The sequence below is a fragment of the Prionailurus bengalensis genome, chromosome A1 (assembly GCF_016509475.1).
Source record: "Prionailurus bengalensis isolate Pbe53 chromosome A1, Fcat_Pben_1.1_paternal_pri, whole genome shotgun sequence".
Lineage (NCBI taxonomy): Eukaryota > Metazoa > Chordata > Mammalia > Carnivora > Felidae > Prionailurus > Prionailurus bengalensis.
The window spans coordinates 209,530,357-209,553,219 of record NC_057343.1 but is presented as its reverse complement, the minus strand read 5'-3'; the positions used below and the strand labels follow the sequence as shown (position 1 = coordinate 209,553,219).

The 22,863-nt window shown below is 40.0% G+C and overlaps 1 protein-coding gene across 1 annotated transcript in view; it reads right to left on the bottom strand.

Moving 5' to 3' along the window:
* LIFR (LIF receptor subunit alpha) overlaps nucleotides 1-22,863 on the bottom strand; it is a 75,161-nt gene that overhangs the window by 29,487 nt on the left and 22,811 nt on the right. The window contains exons 2-7 of the mRNA XM_043599648.1: nucleotides 21,172-21,332; nucleotides 19,397-19,511; nucleotides 16,824-16,963; nucleotides 10,703-10,866; nucleotides 4,824-4,998; nucleotides 2,743-2,997 (exon numbers count right to left, since the gene is read on the bottom strand). Coding sequence (XP_043455583.1) covers nucleotides 2,743-2,997; nucleotides 4,824-4,998; nucleotides 10,703-10,866; nucleotides 16,824-16,963; nucleotides 19,397-19,511; nucleotides 21,172-21,313 — 991 coding nt within the window. The 5' untranslated portion in view covers nucleotides 21,314-21,332. The remainder of the gene's footprint in view (nucleotides 1-2,742; nucleotides 2,998-4,823; nucleotides 4,999-10,702; nucleotides 10,867-16,823; nucleotides 16,964-19,396; nucleotides 19,512-21,171; nucleotides 21,333-22,863) is intronic.

Sequence of the window (22,863 nt, the reverse complement as noted above, 5' to 3'; positions counted from 1 at the left end):
TTTCTCTCTCAAATATAAATAAACATTAAAAAAGAAAAAAAGAAAATAACTCTGAGTGATTACTGAAGAAATAGTATTTATAAAATAAGATCTATTTTCCTTAGAACTAAATTAGCTCATGAACAAACACTGACAAGTATTGGTAAATAAGTATTTTTCTGTCTGCTGGATAATAAGTTTATTTGCAATTACAATAATAAACTTAAGAGGAAAAAAAGCCACTGTTACTACTAGCACCAAACACCAAATTCATAGGAATAAATTTATTAGAAGATACATAAGACTTTCTATCACCAATATAAATCAAAGAAGACCTAACTAAATGGAAAGATAGACCATGTTCCTGGCTTGGATAACTCAGTATAGAAAGAATGAAAATTCTCCTAAACTGGTCTCCTCAATTAATAGATCTAATGTAACTCAAACCAAAATCCTGGTAGGTTTTTAATGTGTCTTTTGAACACATGGCCGGTTAACACGATATCCATGAGGGAAAGAAAATAATGACTCTTGATCCCTAACTCACACCATAAACTGCACTTGCTGTTAAGTCCCTAAAGAAATCCCTCTGAAGGGAAATTCTACCACTGCTCCGGAGTTAACAAATAGTATTTCAACCACCAAATGCTACAAATGAAGGTTAATATATGAATTAAATAGGTTTGTCCTACTATGTGACAGAAGGTTAGAACACTGTTAGAAATAATAAAAACTTGATGGATATTCTCATCTTCTGAGTTTTAATTTTTGTCTTTTGTACTTTTAAGTGGCTGTCTCATTTTTTGGTTATCACTTATCAGGTAGCCTCACTACATACACCACTGGTTCTCAGTTTATATGCTCCATGATCATTTATGAGGAATGTTGCAAGTCATTTCCTAAAATTCCATTAGGAAAGAAATTTCTAAAGTTTAAATTTGAACATAATCTCACTTTCACTTGAACTGCAAAATGCATTTCTGGGAAGACAAAAAGGGAACACGGTTCCAGCCATCACTGAGAAGTGCACCTAAGCCTGGTTATTTCCTTGGGAGTGTATCAGCGAATCGACAGAATTCCTCCTAAGTTTCAACAGAAGGAATAGAAAGGTGGAGAGCTGCTGGTCTAGAGCACAGCTGAGAATCAAAAAAAGTTTAAGAAAAATCACCACACAAGCAAAAGAAAATCACAAAACCCACTCACTACGTTCCACACACTTTATTCACGAGACCCTTTAGCCCAAACTCCGCCTCGAATTCAGAATTGCGGGGGAGGAAGGGAAGCAAGAACTGCTGGAGGCAAAGCCATCAGTGCGCCACAGGACAGTTGCCACAGGAGAGGGGACAGAAAAGCTCGAAACGCAAAGTCCCTGTGGACACTCAACACAAGCTATATAAATAGGGCAGTCTCCCACAATAACTTCTGGAAACATCCTGTACTTTTAGAACTGTAGGAGTGACCACATTAATACCGATGCCCCTGTGTAACGGAGCATATGTTATACACACAAACAGGGAGAGGGGGCCCTTTCATGCATGTCCTCCAGTTACTCCTCCTTCTCAAATATATTACTTTAAAAGTCACAGAAGCCTGCAATACACTATTGAAAGATTTTTGTGTAAAATCATTACAATTTCTTTAACTGGGGTAAGTTTTAAAAGGTATGTTTTAAATTTTTTAAAATTTACTTACTGTAGAGAGAGACAGACAGACAGCAAGAAGGGGAGAGGGACGGAGAGAGACAGAGATTCCTAAGCAGGCTCTGTGCTGAGCATGAGGCCTGATGTGGAGCTTGATCCCACAACCTTGAGATCATGACCTGAGTTGACATCAAGAGTCGGACGCTCAACTAAGTGACTGAGCCACCCAGGTGCTCCAAAAGGTATGTTTTAAAGTTAAATTTTAAAAAGATATGTTCTAATTAGGTGGGATGTTTTACCTTTTTAATTTTAAAATATATGTTTTTGGTGGGAAACTGACACAGAGTGGCCCTTGAAAACACAGGGTTTGGGGAACCAACCTCCCACGAAGTTCTCACGGAACCTCCCAAAAATCTACATGCAAGAGCACCCAGCTGGCTCAATGAGAAGAACACGCGACTCTTGATCTTGGGGGTCATGAATTCAAGCCCCATTGTTGGGTGTATTTTTTTACTAAAAAAATAAACTTAAAAAAAAATCTATATATAGCTTTTGACTCCCCCAAAACTTAACTACTAGTTTACTGTTGACTGGAAGCCTCACCAATAACAGACAATTGATTAACATAACACATATTCTGTGTATTATATTCTCACAATAAAGTGAGCTATTTAACATGTTAAGAAAACCATAAGAGAAAATGCATTTACAGTACTGTACTGTATTTACTGAAAAAAATTCATGTATAAGCAGACCCATGCAGTTCGAACTTATTTTTTTGTTCAAGGGTCAACTGTTATATGAGATAATTCCTGAACAATGCAGGATTAAGTATTATATACTAATTACCCTTGACTCAACACAGCTGTTAACTAAGAATTCAAAAATTACCGGCTGGATATTGCAAATCTTCTTACAAAACCTTCAAGTTACATAAATACAAGATTAGAACTCATCTTAAAACAAGCAAAAATTTGGATGCCTTCATCTATAATTTATTAAAGTATTAAAAAAAGAGAGAAAGAAATAGCACCATCCCCCATCACTTGGAAACAGCATTAAAGCTTTCAAAGAGGACCAAAACAGACTACTAGGAACTCTTTCTTCAGTATTATATACTTACATCCTGCGAAAATAACTGTCCCAAATATGTTATCTTCTGTTGTGAAAACCACATTTGTTCCACTGTTTGCAGAAACTGATATATTATGGATCTTGATTGCAACATTTTCCCCATCAAGATGAATAAGGGGACAATTTGTTTGGCCAATCTGTGCTGATAACACTTTTTCTTGAGTCACACAACAAAATGTTATATCTGAGCCTACAAGTATCACTTTGTCTTGAGGAAAAACCTTAGTCTGGGAATCAGGAGACCCTAGAAAGAGCAAAAGGAATCACAAATACTTTAGAAGCATTTTATCATAAAATAGCCCAGTGTATACAAAACATACTATAAAGTGTTTTGTAATAATGGTGGCCCAAAGACAAGGTATGACCCCCCAGGTTTCAAAGGAGCAAGACCTACCTACACAAGAAATAAAAGTAGGTATGTCTTATCTACTTATGATGGGTGATGGTGGGGGAATGCAGGGGACTATAGGCCAATAGCTAAGGTCACAGGTTAATGTCTTAAGAAGTGTAAAGGTTCAAATTAAATGGGTTTATATCCACACATAAAAAATCCACAGCAAGAAAAAGTCACTCATTATATAATTCTATTCCTCTGAAATGATTCTATGTATTTAGGGCCGACTTCTTACTTTCCATCAGCCTGAATATATGTTTAAGTATTCTACATCTTAAACAAACTTTTTCTTTAATCCTAATTCCCTGCTGGTTAAAGCCACACCTTTTTATTTTCCTAAATGTCCAATCTTTTTAATTATCTCTAGTTTCCTACTTACTCTTTAATCTACCACAATGTGGGTCCTACCTTGACCATTCCACTAAGGTGTCTTGCTGGCCTAAATTGCTCAGTCCAACAGCCACTTCTCAGTCCCCCTTCCCTTTGACATCCACAGCATCGGGTGTGTTGCCTAAGCTCTAACTTCTCAAAACTCCCTTCTCTCTTGGGTTCTACACCACTCTACTCCACCGGGCTACTCTTACCGGGCTACTCTTAACCCTCTGGCTACTGTCTGCTTTGCTGGCCTCTTTTTCTTTCATCCTACCCTTAGACATTCAAGCTTGTAAGATGTGTATCCCTGGTCCCCATTTCTCTTTCCCTGAGCATGTTAACCTCCAGACGTAAACAATATGAATCGCATGTATGTTGATGATTCTCAAATAGAGATCTTCAGCTCCTACTAATCACTGCCTATGAGACACTGCTACCCAGACACTTCATAAGCACCTCAAGCTTAACATATTAAGAATGAATTTATCTTCCCCACTGAATTCATTCATATATTTTCTGCCTCAGTGGAAGACATCACCAGCTGCTCAGCTGCCCAAACTAATGCTCACATTTGGTTCTATTTCTTGGTTACCAAACACACAGTCACCAATTTTAATCCTGTGTCTGCAGTGTTCACAACTTTTCTCCCTTTTCATTTCCAAACCCAAGTGCCCTACTTTACAGCTTCACTGTCTTTTGCTGAACTGCAAAAGACCCTCCTTACTCATCTACCTGCTTCCAGTCCTTCCTTCCTCGGATCCACTTCTCCATGCTGTCGCTAGAGTGGATCTACAATAAACATCAGCCTAGGTGTTGACAACAATTTTTCAGGCCTTCTCTCCCACTGCCAACATTCTACCTGCATGAGTTCCATTCAGGGTGCAGATGAGTTCAGTACACTTACAGATCCCCATGTTCTCTGCAATAACTCTGCAGCTCATATGGATCTGCACTGTGGGCAAGAAACTAGGAACCTTTTTTTTTTTTTTTTTTTAAATATAAACCTGACGTCAATAACATCTACCTAAAATTTTTACGTGTCCTTCAATGCCTACCACAGTGACTTTCAAACCTAGACGTTTATGCAATGACTCGGGAAGGTCTCTAAAAATACAGATTCCTGACTCCTACCCCAGAGTTTCTGAATCAAAATGTTCTGAGAGAGAGAGAGAGAGAGACTTGGAAGATCCTCAGGTGACCCTCATAACGCTAAGTGGCGTTCGGAGAACTTAAAGCTTAAACTAAACCTTAAGCAAGATTAATCTAATTCATTTGAAACGAAAGCTTTTCACATATAAGCTTACAAGAAATGTTCTTCAGTGGGCTCCAGTCACTCCATTCTTTGCGACCAGAGAAATGAGGATCGTCAACATAGCATCTAATTGCCACAGAATGCGTGGTGCACTCTAGGGGCATGTCTGAGGCCCAACTCCAGTGATGAACTGTATCTTTGCCATTCACAGTTGTGTTGTGGGTCACCTAAAAAACCAACACAAACACAAAGTGAGATTTCTAAGTGATAGGTTCTGCTTTATTTTCAGATTAAAAGACGCAACAGACTGTACACAATCACCACTAAGTTAAATAAAGGTTTGTCCTTTTGTACAACCCTCTCAGTTTTTGAAAAGGCATAATAACTCACAGAATCCATAATCGTGATTCATTTATGTTTCCTTCTTTTGTTTTCATTCCAGTATAGTCACCATACAGTGTTAAATTAGTTTCAGGTGTACAATTTGGTGATTCAACACTTCCATACAACACCTGGTGCTCATCACAATGGGTGCACTTGTTTACTTCTTCAACTTTAGGCTCCACTGCGTTATTACACATGATGTTCCTTTTTCCAAAACATTGCCTAAAATGATCTCCATTTTTCACTGAGGAAAAATAATGGGTCTGTACTTCCAAGAGTTAAAGGCAGGAGTGCCTGGGTGGCTCGGTCTGATTCTTGATTTTGGCACAGATCATGATTTCACAGTTCGTGGGGTCAAGCCCCACATCAGGCTCCTTGCACTGACAGTATGGAGCCTGCTTGGGATTCTCTATCTCCCTCTCTCTGCTCCTCTTATGCTTGTGCCCCTCTCTCTCTCAAAATAAATAACTTAAAAAGAGTTAAAGGCAAAGAGAGGAGCAGCATTTCAACAAAAAATTGTTTCAGGTTGGATTTGTATCTATGTGTTATATGTTTAAAGTTTTATTTTTAAATATGCAACTTATAAGTAATATAAAATAATATAAATTATTAATTTCAATTGTGAAAAATGGGAAGGATTTCAATCAAATATTGAGGATCTACTAAAAGAGACCTTGGGACCTCCAGCCAATGACAACAGCTTAAATAATTGTATTTCCCTTTCTATTACCTTCCGAAATGTCTCCAATACAAAAGTGCATGGATTTTTAAAAAAGGTATAGATGCACAAGGGCAAACACAGGAGAAGAAACACCACCAGTGAAATTCTGGATGGTGGAGGGCTGATGGACAAGGGGAACGGACTCAGAAGACCTGAGAAAGCTGAACCTGAAGCCTTCAGTGGAAAAGGCAGAAACAACCTGACTTTTATCATGGAAATGCCAAAGGGCTCAGGAAAGGGCTGTATGCACCAGGCTCCTATGGAAATGCAGGTGAAGGTGAGGCACAGAACAGAAAGCTGCTTGAAAGTTGTCGGAAGATAATGTTAGATACCCAGATCCCCTCCCACATTCTGTGCTACCAAAAGACTACTCCTCTTCATCTTGGCAGATGGGAGATTCATGCTCTGTGAAAGTAAAACCAAATATCTCTGGAATGAAGAACCTCAGAAAGAATGGAGAATGGGGAATATGGTACCACAACCAGGAAGACTGCTAAACTATGCACTGTGAAGGCTGGTGTGCTCCTGCCTTCTCCTCAGCCATTAGGAGGCTAATGGCAGAGTTCCTACTTACCTGGTAGGAACCAAAACGAATTTTCTGGAGCATAGTAACAGGTCAAGATGAACACCTAAAATAATACTATTAAGATTCTGCCAACTAGATGGCCCATCCTAATCACCTATAATAACATCTCAGTCAACAAGACCCTGGATGGCAAACAGAAGTTCCTATTAGATTTAAAAAAAAAAAAAAAAAAAAATTTAAGAGCCACTTAAAATATGAGCAGCAACCAGGATGACCAGAAATTGAAGAAAAAGTTCTGAGAGTCAAAGATCAAAATAAAGAAAAAAGCAACTTGAAGAAACAGAACATAAAGAAAAAATATTAGGTAACTGATGTCCTCAGAGGTAAGAAGAGATACTGCATCCATTAAACAAACAAAAAGAACAGAGAAAAGGGACATCTTGTACATTAAAAATATATATATTAATAGAAATTCAATAATCAGACTGTAAGATAAAGTTTAAGAAAAAACTGCTCAGAAAATTGAGGAAAAAAAACAGGTAGAAAGTAAAAACAGTAAGAAAATTACTTCCCAATCTAGAAGGTCTGATTTCTGAAGAACGGAGAAAACAGAGAGGAAGAAATCAAAGACATAAAATAAGAAAATTTCCCAAATTGACAGACATGTGGTTTGAGACTGAAAGGAGCCCATGACTGTCTAGCACAACAAAGGAAGACAGATCCACAATGAGAAACAAATGGAACAATGTCTTCAAATCTTGAGGAAAATTCCCCAACTTACAATTGTATACCCAGCTAAAATAGTAATCACGAATGAGTGCAAAATACATTTTTAGAAATGTGTCTTAATGAATTTATCAAGTAGCATTTTATACTCCCACCAGAAGTGTATGAAAGTTCCAACTGTTCTACCTCTCCTCGATATTTGGAACTGACAGTCTTTTAAATTTTGTTAGCAACTAATTAAGAAAATATCTATCTTATCTATATCTATCTATCTATCTATCTATCTATCTATCTATCTATCTATCTCTGGAAGCTATCATTGTAGGTAACAGAGAGTATCTATAATAAATAGCTAACAACTACGAGAATATACGCTTCTACCAAAATGAGAAAATAAGAGGAAGAATTCAGGAAAAAGAGGATCCATTGTAAGAAAAAGGTAAAAGGAATCTCCCGAATGATGACAGGAGACCTCTTGGACCGCAGCTTCATAACAAATGTGCCAAAAAGAAACACAGAGGTTTGCCCTGGATGGGTTACGTGTATACCTAGGTATTAATCTCTTCTAATCAAGGGCTGCTGGTAGGAGTGGAGGCTGCTGGAGCTCCTGAGAAACCTCTGGCCACGAGAATCCTCAGCTACTTACCACACTCCTGCTGTACAAACATTATCTACGTGAACCCTCTGTAAGAAGTCTTGAGAAGTAAGTCAGAAGGTCTCAGAGCTATTCACAAATGTATAGCTGGTAAGATACTAGTGTGCATGGACATTTCAACAGGAGATTCATAAAACTTGGAGAGAATTCAGGAATGAATTCATGGAGCATGAAAATAAAACTAAAAATATAATACAAGAAGTTGTACCCCCAAAAAAGGAAAATGATAATACACTACTTGGTTCAGTTGTGGATAGTGTTTATATAACCATAATACAAACAATGAATGCCAGGCTACCAAAAATTAGAGCAGAATGAGAGAACAATATTGGAAAAAGATGGGAAATGTAAGAGACAGCAAGCACGGAAGCATGCAAGTGTGTGTGCCCAGGGAAGGCGAGGGGACTAAATTTTCATTACCCACTGTTAAAATAAAACATTGCTCAAAACTGAAAAGAAAAATGAAGAAAGAGAAACATAAGCATGCGATTTGGAAAATGGAAATACATAATAAAAGAATCAGGTAAAAGAATTGAAAATTGTTGTTTATAGGGAGAGAAATATGGGGGGGGGGGGCGGGAGGGTGCCGCGTAGCTCCCAGGAGTCACTGGCATCCTGGTCTGTGCAGCACATGCTTCCTTGCCCGCGTATGAGGCCATGGGCATAAACAGTAAAGTTCCAAATAAACACTAACGTATAGTATTCTTGATTCTTAAACTATCACAAAATAACAGCATATAACCTGTCACAAAATGACAGGTTATAAGCAATTATGCTTTAAATGCTGGTATTAATAACATATAATTATAAACAAAAATGTCACATTTTACTACAGATCTGGATCACCTGCCCTCTTACATTTCACTTTTTAAAAATTAGTTTGTTCTATCTCTGTTTTTCTTGCCTCTTTCTCTACTGCTAGATACAAAGATTTTTCTTCAAAGATCACATCCCCAACAGTAGGGAATTGCCACTTTATCAGTGCCATCTTCTTTCGTATCTTGTGGCAATGAGCTAGATGATCTTAAAAATAGCATCTCTGTTCATGTATGCTTGATTTCACTTATGCTGCAAAGATCAGCCTTCTAACTCTAGCAGCTCTCAGGGAGCCCCCAACGGAAGTAATGACAACTGATAGTTGTTTAGCAGCTTTACAGATAACACTAATCATTCACTAAAGCAAAGACTGGCACCACTTCACAAATGACAAAAAGGAGGTTTGGGGAAGTTACCCTAAGCCGGTAAGTGGTAACCCAAAGCACAAAGTGTCAGGCCATGATAAAAAGCCACAAGATACAATTTCAGATAAGCAATAGTTATAAGATAACAATGGTACAGCTATATCAAAGCTACTTGCAAATCAGACTGACAGACAAGAATTGACATTGAAATTCAAGAAAAGAGAGAGCATTTTAGGCCAAGATAATTAGGATGGGCTTTAAAATAAGGGGCAGGATGGGGCGCCTGGGTGGCTCAGTCGGTTGGGCGTCCGACTTCGGCTCAGGTCACCATCTCGCGGTCCGTGAGTTCGAGCCCCGCGTCGGGCTCTGGGCTGATGGCTCAGAGCCTGGAGCCTGTTTCAGATTCTGTGTCTCCCTCTCTCTCTGACCTTCCCCCATTTACGCTCTGTCTCTCTCTGTCTCAAAAATAAATAAACGTAAAAAGAAAAAAAAATTTTTTTTAAATAAAATTAAATAAAATAAGAGGCAGGATTTGACTTAGGTCTTGAATGTACATTCAGTCTGCACTGGTGAAAAGGAAAGGGAAGGCTCCTTACACAAAAATAAATATATCTACTTTGTAGCGGAAATTGTGGTGGGTAAGAAAGAGCACAGACTGGAACTAAACTGCCTGTGATTGAGTCCTGGCTCCACTACTTAATGTCTTAATGTCTGTGTCTCTGTATGTTCATCTATAAAATGGGGATGATGTTCATAGTGCCTCCCTCATGGGCCGGCTGTGAGGATGCAAAGAACATACACAGAGCTTTTACCGCAGGGTCAGGAATGCAAGGAATTAACACCTACAGAGGTTTTACAGGTGTCAGCACTGCCGGAAGCACTGGAGACATGTTGCCTACAGTTATGGCGGCTCTCATTTTAGGAATGTCATACACAGAGTGTCAGAAAGGAAAAACAAGACAGTAACTATAAAGCACAGAGTCATTCTATTTTTTTTTTACCTTTACTGTCTATCTTATCTATGCACTCAGGCAAATAATTGTAAAATCATGAGATAGTCTTCCAATTCTTAAATCTATAACTAAGCACATTTCAAATCCATTGAGGAGGAAGAGAGTTCAAGGAACAAAAGGGGGGATTACCAAGTACCAGCTGTCAAAACTGTTCACTGCTATTCCTCATCATCCTTGCGATTAAGAGCAAACTAAAAGCAGATCATAAGGAAACCATAAACAAAATTTTAAAAAATAGAAAAAAAAAACATGTACTACTAAATGTAATAATGTTATTTCAGGTTCAGATAAATTCAAATTTACAGGCTTATACAAAATTTCTCAACAATTACTATGACTAAATAGGTTTCAAAACATTTATTTTTATGTTTATAGTATTAGACAAAAATAAAATAGCAAATTATATGGATACGTTTGTTTATGTAAAAACACGCACACAAAAAAGCTGGAAAGAAAAAGAAAAATGTTTACTGTGTTTGTGTGGTGGAATCATGCATTATTCCTCCCTTAATTTATTAAACTTACTGTAATGGTTATACATCATTTTAATAATTAAGTGATTTTTGAGTCATAGCATATAGTTTTTAATGAACCCTAAAAGGATAGTTGATCTACTCCCTTATCACTGTAATGAAAACTTCACTGATACCACCTTAAAAATCTTTTAAAATTATTTGGTTTCTTTAATGTCACAAGAAAAAAAATCTATTTTGATTCAAACTTACTAATTTTATGATTTCCGTATTTTCTTTACGCAGAATTTTAACTTCCCAGATGACATTTAAGTGACGGGGAAAAACAGAACCCCTGTCATTCCACTTCAGGTGTAATGTAGAAGTTGAGAAATCAGCAGACAAATTCAAGATCTCTGGAGTATCTGGAATTAAGGCTTGGGAAAAAAACAAAAGACAAACTTAGTAAAATAAGTAATGTTGTCTTCATATTGTAATTCCGTTAATCAACTATTTTAAACTCTATTCCTTCTTGATCAAAAAAGAATCAAGAATTAAAAGCAAACTCTCAAAGTGATTACTGACAAAAGAGAACATATGTATTTATTTGTATAAGCAGCTCCCAATGATTCATCAGTCAAATTTGAGTAAATTATTATCAAATCTTAGTATGTTTCCTTATACAAACAGCTACTGGGTTCCCATACTACTGTAGTGTCATCAGTCTGGAATCTACAAACAGGCAACATCAGAGAGAAGTAAAGGAGCTTCCTTTGGGTAACTGTAGGTCAAGCCTAAGAAAATGACGGAATATGGAAAGCTTGCTTTGGTAGACCTTTCCATCTGTTTCCTCTGCACCCTTCCCACTCATCTCCCAGTGTCAGAACCCCGAATGCTGGTGAAAGTCACCCACCTGGGGATGCTACGAGCTATTACTGGTGTGGGTATCTGTAAACAGCAGCAAGACCATAGGAATGACCAAGGCATTAAGTGAGGATGCCAACAGGGTACCATGCAGATCTGTGAAGTACTCAGCAGGGTAAGAAGTCCTTCAGAAAAGCTAGTTGAGCTGTGGCGTGCAATGCAGTGCAGAGGGCTGGGAGACATAATGTGATTAAGTGGGAGACCACTGGAGAAAGGCTGACCAGGGTAGCAAGGATATGGATCGTGATACCTCATCATGTGCATGAGGGATATGGAAAAGGAAAAACCCTGATAGGCACTTCAAAGAAATGACCAGATTGAAGAAATGAGGGATTAGCATAATGAGAAAGGGAAACATCTAAGATTTCTTCAAGTTTCTAGCCCAGAAAGCAGGCAAAAGGAATCACTGACATTGGGAAGAAACGGGAGGATAGGCTCTGGATGACCAAGTGTCTGGGGAGGTAGAGCCTACCAGTGGAGAGGTCTGCAGATAGCAAGTGAGAACGGGGACCATCAGCACCATGGACACAGACTCAAGAGGAACTCTCTGAGTGTAGCTGAAGAAATGAACTTGAACACAGACTCAAAATGGCCAAAGCTCGTTTGAGAGCTACCAATAGACAGTCACAGCCTCAAGGAGCCAGAGAACCCCAGCAAGAATCCTGAGAGGCACAAGGAAACCAGAGACGATACAGCATTGCTGAGACCAAAAGAAATGGGTTGTCATCTGGGCCAAATAAAGACAGTTCATTGAGGAAAACTGAGCAAAGACCACTGACATTGGTGAGGGTACTGTTAATATTTGAGAGAGAAGTTTGGGAGAGCAATGGGCTCTGAAGCTGCCTTACAAAAGAAAAAAAAAAAAAACATGCTCAAGGATATAGTATCTCATAGGGAGAAAATGGTAAATTTCTTACTTTTCAAAACCTTCAAGTCTCCCTACCTACAAGGGATGAGTAAATTACTAAAATAGTTTGGCTCAATGAAAAACACATAAGATACGAACCTGTTCTGTTCTATGAAACATAGGCTTCTCGTATGAAGGGCAGACAATGTCGGGATTCTTTTCTGCATGTTCTCTCTTCAAATAACAATGTGAAGGTAAGTTAAAAGAAACCCAGAGACACATGTTCTTGGGGGCTCACACCTCTCCTAGCACTTCCCCAAAAAGCACAGGGGCCAGTGAAATAAGTCACGGCAAGCACAAACTGCAGGACTTTCCAGAGGTAGGGTAGCCAAATGTGCTAAGAACATAGCACTATATAACCTATATTTGCACTATACAGCCTATAACAAAAGTGGCAGAGCAAATCAATACAAATTAGTCTTGGGATTTACGAATAAGTTCTTAATAAATTTAGCTGAAATTTGCTGAGCACAGTGCTCTACACTGGATCTGTGTAAAATATTTATGGCTGTACAGGAAATAGTACACGTGGATTCAAAACCTAACCACTATGTAGCAAAGTCAACAGTTTCACAGATACATGAGGACAGTGGAGGATGCTTTACAGGGCAAATTTTAAGTAGGAACTGCTTTTAATTTTTTTTTCAACGTTTATTTATTTTTGGGACAGAGAGAGACAGAGCATGAACGGGGGAGGGGCAGAGAGAGAGGGAGACACAGAATCAGAAACAGGCTCCAGGCTCTGAGCCATCAGCCCAGAGCCCGACGCGGGGCTCGAACTCCCGGACCGCGAGATCGTGACCTGGCTGAAGTCGGACGCTTAACCGACTGCGCCACCCAGGCGCCCCAGTAAGAACTGCTTTTAAAACAGAAGGAGCCACTGGGGCATCTGGGTGGCTCAGGTGATTAAGTGTCCGACTCTTGGTTTCAGCTCAGGTCACGATCTCACGGTTCATGAGTTCAAGCCCGGCACTGGGCTCCAACACTGACAACATGCAGCCTACTTGGGATTCTCTCTCTCTCTGCCTCTCCCCCCTCTCAAAATACAATAAATAAACTTAAAAAAATAAAATAAAACAGAAGGAGCCACTATATCATATACCTGAAACTAATATGTTAACTAACTGGAATTAAAATAAAAACATAATAATAATAATAATAATAATAATAATAACAACAACAATAAAACAGAAGGAGCAAACAAGGAGCAAGAAATTCAAGGTGCCAGTGTGATCACCCAGAGCAGAGGCTTCTAAGAACATGGTTCTTTCAAGTGTTTCAGGATGTCATGATCCAGTAACTTAAAGATTATGGGAGCATTTACACAAAGGCAGTATTTGTCTATTAAGATGCTCCCTCCCTGAAAAGTACACGTCATTTACATGTTATCTAAATAGAAGTGGGCTACTCTTCAAAACACAAGTCATATACAGCATTTTAAGCTAAGGAAGGTAATAATCACAATTATACAAATGAAAAGATTAAATACACACACACTTTTCTCACTACTTCATAGTATACATCCTCACAGTAAAAGGGAAGTTTCCCTAAGTTCCCATGAACTATCTATTATCTGCATTTCTTTCCAGCTAAAACGGACACTTGAGGACAATATTAATTTGCTTTCTAAAAAACAGGAACTTTTCAGCTGGGAAAGAAATGTAACCATTTGTGTTTATTTTTTAAAGCTAGTACATCTTTACCTATAACCTCCATGTTCTTCTTCCTCAGGACATCAGAAGATGGGGGCTTCCCTACTTCATTTATGGGATCTACATGATTTTATTCTGCCTCAGACAGATCCATACTTTCAGGTTATTTTAAGAAACTTAAGACACTAAAAGCCTTACAAAGACTTCTTTTTGTGCTAGCCCTGGCCAATTAGAAGCTTATTAAAAAAAACTGTACACAAACACACACACACACACACACATATATATATTAGTTTTCTTTATATGTATACTGTTGAAAGCATCTGAAGAAAACTGAATTTCTCATACTTTTTTAAGTAGCCAAATGCCCCAAACTCCAGATCCTCTAACGCACAACTGCACCAACATTCCACAGCTTCTCCCGAGCACAGCAGGTACTCAAAGATTTGCTGATGCAGCCACCTCCCTCTCTTATATTCATCTAGTTTGCTTTTCAATTTTCTTAGCAGTATTATCACAGTAGTAGCAGCTTAGTATTGGGATACTATTAATCTAATATTCTAATCACAATCAGACCCAGTATTATTAAAAATGCTACCAACAAACTACATGATATGTAAAAGCAATGAACTATATCATTCTAGTAAGTCATCCAGAATCTGTCCTGATTTGCCTTTCTAGTTCTTTAATTTTTTTTTAAATGTTTATTCATTTTTGAGAGACAGAGATAGACAGAGCATGAGTGGGGGAGGGTCAGGCAGAGAGGGAGACACAGAATCTGAAGCAGGCTCCGGGCACTGAGCCGTCAGCACAGAGCCTGACCCGGGGCTCAAACCCACAGACAGTGAGATCATGACCTGAGTTGAAGTCGGACGCTCAACCAACTGAGCCACACAGGCGCCTCCCCCCCCACCCCTTTCTACTTCTTTCTATCCAATACTGACATCTTCAAGCAGCTCCCAGACAGAATCTTCTCAATACCTACTGAAAAATCAGACAACACAATCTGGCTCTCTGACAGAGTCCTGGGGAATTTTTTAAAAATCTGGAATGAAATTAAGTTAGATTCCTCATACTTTACTACAAAATAATTCCAGATGTGTAGAAGATTTAAATCAAGCATGATAATAAAACCGAAATCTCAGAGAAAAATAGCAAGAGAGTGTATTTATATAAAAATGAAAACCATGAAGTTTAAATTTTAAATTTGGGCAATTATTTGTAGGAAATATGGCAGAATTAATAACAATATTGAGAGCTCTTGTGAACTGATGGAGGAAAAGCTGAGTTTCAACACGAGAGAAAAATGAGAGAGGATACAGAACAGTTCAGAAAAGAATGAGAATGACTGATCATTTTTTCCCAAAAAAGTAATCACAGAAATGCAAAGTCAAAGTGCTCTAACTGGGGGCCACCAGATTGAAATGGCAGAACTAAGAGAAATTGACAAAACCCAGTCCTGGCAAGGAAGTGAAGAACAAGTCCCCTCTAGTGTGACGTTTGCAAAGAGACTCAAATGCAAAGAGACTCAAAAGTTTTGGAGAGCAACTGGCCATGGACATCAAAGTCCTAACAAGGGGACTGTTTTTAATGCAGCTTTCCCAATTCTAGGAATTTAGCCTAAGGACATCATCACACAAATCCGAAACACGTATTTGCGAAACATGTTCATTAAAGCATTGGTTATTACACTGAAAGACCAGAAATAAAAATCTCATTGTTAATAATCAGTCACTTAAGTAATTACGGTACCTCCACTCAGTGGAATACTCTGCAGCCTATACAAGTAATACAGATTTATTTAAATATCAAACCGAAAACTCTGTTTTCTGTTAAGCAGGTTACAAAGTACTAATATGAACCTCACTGTTTATATGTATATGCACAGAAAATATATTTAAGTGTTAACAGTATTTCTCTGTGGGTATTGAGATCATGGCTGATCTGTTCAAAACATTCTCACATGGATCTCACATACAGCTACAGAAAGAAAGTAACAAACATGGCTCTTCTCTCTTTAACTTAAAAGGCAGTGAGACAGATGCTAAGTTCCTGGAAAGCACGCTTTGTTATTATCCTTTCAAAATCTGTTCTATCTCAGACACAGACTGCTCCAAACATGCATCTTATCTATAAAATTGAACAAGTCACCAAGTTAATTATATTTTTCTCCTTGTTGCAAAGTAAGTCATCCTTATAAGACTCATCATAATGTCATTACGATGCCACGCCCTCACAGTTGTCAGGAGAGAAAGAAACCTGCTTCTCCCACCATTAAGAGTCAAGAGTACTGGGGTTTTTAAGGTCTCAGTGTGTAGCAAAATCTCCATCTCCATCAGTCTGGGCTATGTCACGAGGGTAACATAGGTCGTAGGCATTCAATCAACACACGTGTAGAAGATCTTGCCACGTGCAAGGCAGTGGGCGAGGTGCCAGGTGTAGAAGGCACACTCCCTGCCCTACTGAGCCTATTTCTTGCAGAAGCAACAAACGCAGTGCCTTATTACATAACACATTATTAATGCAACTGTGAGAAGTGCCACGAAGGAGAAAAACACACTGCCTAAGGGAATGTTAAGAAAGGAATCGGATCTCCTCTGGGAGGGGATAGTCAAAGACCACTTCCTAGAGCATGCGACACCTGAGGAATTCCGAAAGGTATGCAGGAATCAACGAGGCGAAGTGATGCCAAGAAAAGTACCCGCATGTGGAAAGGATCATCAACTCTGTGACATTTACTCTGACTCCTTCCTTCCTGATCCTGGCTATGCTCTAGAATCCACAGTATGGTTGCTGGGGAAATGCAACTATTAGTCTAACAAGTGGAATTCAAAAGAAGAGTAAATTTCTGCCAATTACAAAGCACTGTTGCTGCCTTATTTTCAAATCAATTTTCTTTTCAAATACTTACAAACATTTTTTTCATTTAGTGTGAATTTACTTATAGGATTTCCAAAATCATATAGACGATTTATGGTTATTTCATGATCGCCAGGTAAAAGAGCTGGGATTTTAGCATTTGCTTTCTCTGACTGATAACAAGAACGGGACCTGCAATATAAAAAATCACATTTTAATTAGTGGATAAAACTAACAGTGCAATTTTCATAAAAGCCTGATTAACACAAAATGCACCAGAAAACACTTTCTGTTCTTTTATACAGAAACACGATAGGTTACACTGCATTTTAAGACTGAGAAAAGAGAGGTTAATGGTAAGTGCATCAACATGGAGGATGAATAACCAGATTGGGCCAGAAAGTCGAGTGATAAGCAGAGATGGTCATTTCAAGAAACTCAGGATTTCAGCATGCCCTTCACACTCCCACCAGCCTTCCCTCTGCAGCCTTCCCTCGAGCTGCACACGCCTGCTCCCCTAACCCCCCACCCCTCTACAGAAGACCATCACAGAGTCTCACGTGCAGAGGCTGCTCCACAGATAGAGGACAAGAATGAAACTGGCTATCTGTGGCCCTTCAAACACACCCTCGACTTGGCCACTGCTCCTGTTTTGGCTCACGGTTTGGTCTGAACAACACTTTCTCATCTGCTCTGTTTCCAAAGCTCTTCCAGTTCCCCACCCATTATCCCCTGGACAAAAGTCATTCCCCTCCTCTGTGGTTTCATGGCCCTCTGAACCTTTCAAGAGCGCATTTATATTATTTTTACCGTTATTCATGTATATTTCTAACGTCCCATGCAAATCTGAACTCAAGCAAAGGGACTCTGCGGTGTCCCGGCGTCCCAGCGTCCCTGCCCGGCACCTAGAGCAGGCCTCTCCACGTCACTCGCTAGGAGGGACCACCACGGAACAGGTCGGCTCACCTGTTCTCAGCCTCACAGTGGGAGGTTTCATTAGGTGTCAGTAACACAGAACCACCTGAATTTGCTAAATCGTGCTATTTCATAAGTTCCATTATGCCACTGAGCCCCTATCCTTTCAGGCTGGAATGTCCTTCTGTCCTTTTGCTGCTGAGAAGACCGGGAATCCGTACTCCGCAATCACCCCTCCAACAGCCTCTCCGGCACCCCACGCTCCTCAGTCAGTGCTCCGTCGGCCCTTCACATAGAATTTCCACATTTCTGGCAGCACCTGACCCACAGCACTGCTACGATTGGTCTCCTGTGAACAGAGAGCCAGAACAACTCCCTCTCCCTGTGGCCTGAGGTAAGCCACTCATGTTATTTACCAGGTTTGTCAGGTTCTCCCAGACCTGCTGGACTCACAGTAGGACTGCACTTCCCACTCCTCTGAGGAAAGGCATAGCGATGCGACTTTATTTGTGGAGAAATGGGAGTGAAAGTCACATCTGTCACTTCAGGAAGGAAGCTCTGAAAGTCAGCACTTCATGCACTGGAGGGTGAGGGAGCCCTAGGCCGGGCGCCCTGCGGGAGAGACTCGGGGTAGAGATGCCAGCTGGCCCCAGAGGGCCACAGGACGAAAGCAGGTAATAAGCCTTTATTTTCACAGCAGAAAATAAGCAAATAAGATGTTAGAGCTGTTTCTGCAACACAACCAAGCTCCTCCTGGTTGACAAATTCCCACAAAGCTTAGACTAATGCTCAATAAATGTACACCAAATGGGGAAAACCTGAGTAGTACTTAAATGCAGACTTATGTCAATTCGCATTAGGACCGCCCATCAGTCAACTGGCCTCAGAGCCGCCATGCTGAACAACTCTGGTGTCGCTGAACCACTTTCCTGGGCCCGTGGAGTCAGGGACAGCGAAGAGAATGTTCTGGTTTGCAGAGAGCCCAAAGGCCTCACCTCCAGGCTTCGGAGCTTGTGGCCTTCTCCAAGATCGCCCGAGAGGGGGAAGGTGGTGGGACCTGCGACTGGCCTCCTGATGCCCACTCTCCCTTTCCCTACATTAACCCCAGGTTTATCCAGGCACACTACCCCGCCTCTTATGCAAAGAGGCTTCCTCATTTGACTGACTTCTGCCAAAAAGATGCAAGCAGGTGCAAGACGTGTTGTGTGGGACTTCTTAGAGATCTCCTTAAAGAAAATCACCCTTCTTTTCCTCATTGCTTTCTGGAAAGGCAGACATGACGGCCACTCCTCAAGCATCCTGGGACCATGAGGCCCTCTGGCAAAGGTGGCACGGCAGCATGATAAAGAGGAACCTGGGTCTCTCATCAACAACCATGTCAGCCTTGAACTGCCTACTCCAGACCTGACCTTTCCCGTTTGGCAGAGTCAAAACCTCAACCTAACTGATCTAGACAGATGGTGTGGGACAGACCAGTAAAACTTCTCTACAGATCAGAATCCACAACATATTCAAGGTGTGTTCCATACTTAAGAATCAAAGTTTTAACCAGGAGAAGGGTTTTTTTCCACTTTGATTGACATAAGATTCAGATTTTTTAGGAAATAGCTAAGATTTAAAATTCCATTAAAAAATTTCTAGAACAAAATCTCTATGTTCTACAATTGAAGACCTTTAGGTTACAGCTAATAATCAAAGTATCTCTATTACCTGCTTTCAATGCAAACTTCATAAATAGTACCATGGCCTGCTCCAGAGGGTGCTTTCCAAGAACAGTCCCACACTTGCAAATTGTTAGTTATACACTTCAAATCACGAGGAGCCCCTGGAGAAGGAGAGAAACACACACACACACACACACACACACACACACACACACACACACAGAACATGCTTAATAATTTAACTGCACTGTAAAAAGGTCAACACATCAAATCATCTTTAGTCATGAGTATGAGCACATGTGTCTGCACAGGAGCCAGGTTCTTTCTGCAGGACTGACTGCAGAGTCACAGGAGGGACTGGTTTTAGATTTCTCTTTGTAGCTGTGGATTAAAAAATGAGAGGAAACCGATGGACGTGGGCCAACCACTAGACCACTTAGGGACTGGGCCTCCATCAAAGTCCCACCTCCAGCCACTAAGATAAATGCAGGGAGGGACGGTAGAGTCAAGGATGAGACCCAGAGAGGGCCTAGAAGATTTTTTAAATAGCCCCATTGGCCCCACTCCTTCCCCCAAAACAAATAACTACAAGTAAAAATTACGTGTTCCCCATGCCCACAAACACAGCTTCTGAGCACTTGTAGCCATTGCTGTCTCTTTGCCTGTTACCAGACTGCTACCTGCATGGAAACCCCATAACCAATCTTTAGATTTTTATGAAGCATATGACATTTACACAGTAATGACCTGACACGAGTCTGAAAAATATGTCTTTTGTGTAGGCCTAAACAACTGAAAAGTAACAAATGACTCAGAAGATTATAATCCTAATAGTGCTTATTCATACCTATAAAATAATATTAGGTCATGGAATACAGAAGCACTATACAATGAAAAATTATCATGCTGAAAAGAAAATGAAAAAAAAAGGAGGGTACGAGAGGGAGGACAAAAGGCAAAAGGAAGGAAGAGAGGGAAGGAGGGAGTGGATAAAGCAATTACAGTGTAAAAAAGGTTATTCCCTCTCAGACTCTATATAAATGTCTCTGAAAAAGATTTTTTTAGTTTTTACACACGACTGGCATGGCATTTAGGAAAGCAATAAATTATAAAGCTATTTATATGACAGAAAACAAAAACATTAGAAATACATTAGAAATTATCAGTAATCATAATAAAATTATTCAACAGTGATCCTGGGGGAAAAGTGATGTTTAATTATGGAAATAATATCAAAAATAAGTTCAGGGGCAAAAGGATAATGTTCTTCATAAAAATAAGTGAGTTAGTAAATCTACACAAACATTTTCAATATATTTAAAAAAGATGGACACAGCATTTTATTAAAGAAAGATGTTTAGATTTCATTTATGTGACATTCAGAAAAGCAAAATTATAGACAGAACATAGGTCAGTGTTGGCTGGAGGTGGGGAGAGAGGGGCTAAATACAGAGGAGCATGGAGAATTTTCTAGAATGAGGAACGTCCTACTTCTTGATTGTGCCGGTGTTTACATGACTGTGTACATTTGTCAAAACTCACACAATTTTATCCTAAAAGGGTGAATTTTATTTTATGTAAATAATATCTTAATTTTTTTTAATGGGGCAAGAATATTTACATCTACCTTTATGGGCCTTTATAAAAGAGAACAAAAAGTACACAGAAAAAAAAAAAAGATTGCAAAGAAATGGATTTTAACCACAGAAAACCTGAAGGGTTCAATAAAGACACAGGATCACCTCATAACCAAAACAGTAATGGCAAAAAATAGCAGTGGCATTGCAATCAGTTTATTCTCTAAGACTCAGATGTACTTACCCCTTTTCTGGCTATTTACTTGCTTCATTAAATACAGAAGAATAAATGTTAGTAAGAGCCGCTGGAAACTTGAAGTCATCCTCATCCTTTTACCATCCACCATCCGGGATGGTCTTCTCAAACGTAAGGAAATGTTCATCATCCGTGCAAAGCAGTCAGTCCTAGGCGAGGAGAAGAGTTTCAAACGGTGCTCAAAGTGCTCCAAAGACCCCTCGTACTGTGCCCACCGGCACAGAAAACAGAGCCGCGCGAATACTGAAACATATTCTACATGAACAACTTTGTGCACACGAGACTCAAGCTGCCCGGGCTTCAGGAGATGTGAACATTCAGACACAGCGGTTGCTTCCGGGATCCGTCACAGGCTCAACTTTCAATGACAGCCGCTTGGGGCGCCTGGGTGGCTCAGTCGGGTAAGCATTCAACTTCAACTCAGGTCATGACCTCAAGGTTCTTGGGTTCAAGCCCCGCATGGGCTCGGAGCCTGGAGCCTGTTTCAGATTCTGTGTCTCCCTCTCTCTCTGTGTCCCTCCCCCACTGCGCACGCTCACGTGCGCTTGCCTACTTTCTCTCTCTCTCAAAAATAAACATTAAAAAAAATTAAACAAACAAACAAATGATGGGCTTCAAGTTCAAGATTATAACCAAGCACATATTTATAACTCTCCACTCCAATACTATTCAGTACAGAAAAGCAGAACATGAAATTGAAGTTCTGACAATTTTAAACGATGTACGGAATGACATTTTAAATTTTAATTAACATAGTCATTTGTGACAAGTCATTATTTCTTTTTCGTTTATACCGTGATATGTTTATGTTTCATATAAAGTTAAATAGTTTAAAGAAAGAATTAGGATAAATAGTAGTACAGCAGGTTTGCAGATGTGACAAAAGTATTGACAACACAGAAATGATGAAAGTGTACCAAACACCACAATGGGAGGAAAGGGGCTGCTGGTAAACAAGAAGATGGGCACAGATTGAACCTGGAGTGCCATGGGGAGTGGCTGCAATGCAGACAGGCGTTGTTCAGCCTAAGAGCTCCCAGAGACACTTGTCAGCAAATGCCTAGAGACAGGGTACCAAGCACTGGGTCCCCATCCAGGCACTGGAGATACACACTGAGCCATACAAAGTCCTGGCCCTCAAGAAGCATGGACTCTAGTTGGGAGATACACATATACAAACAAGTAAGAAATTTCAGATCTTGAAAGGTGCTTTAAAAACTAGAAGAAGTCTGAGGCGCCTGGGTGGCTCAGGCAGTTAAGCTTCCGACTCTTGATTCTTGGCTCAGGTCATGATCTCACGGTTCGTGAGTTCGAGCCCCTCGTCGGGCGCGGCACTGACAGCGTGGAGCCTGCTTGGAATTCTCTCCCCCACCCCTGCCCCTCCATGGCTCTCTCTCTCTCTAAATAAATAAACTTAAAAAAAAACCCAAAAAACTAGAATAAGTCAATGTGTGTGACAGTGTGTAAGTGAAGATGTTAGCTAAGCTGAGGCCTGACTATAACTAGAAGATGGCCGTGATAAGAGCAGGGGAAAGAAAGGCAACAGCAGATACAAAGCCCTAAGAAAGGACAAGCTTACTAGGTTCAAACGTCAGGAGGAGGGGCTGGGGCTGGGTCCAAGAGGAGGTGGGCTGGTCAGGCCACAGAGGGCCTCTGGGCCATGGAAAGAATATGGAGTTC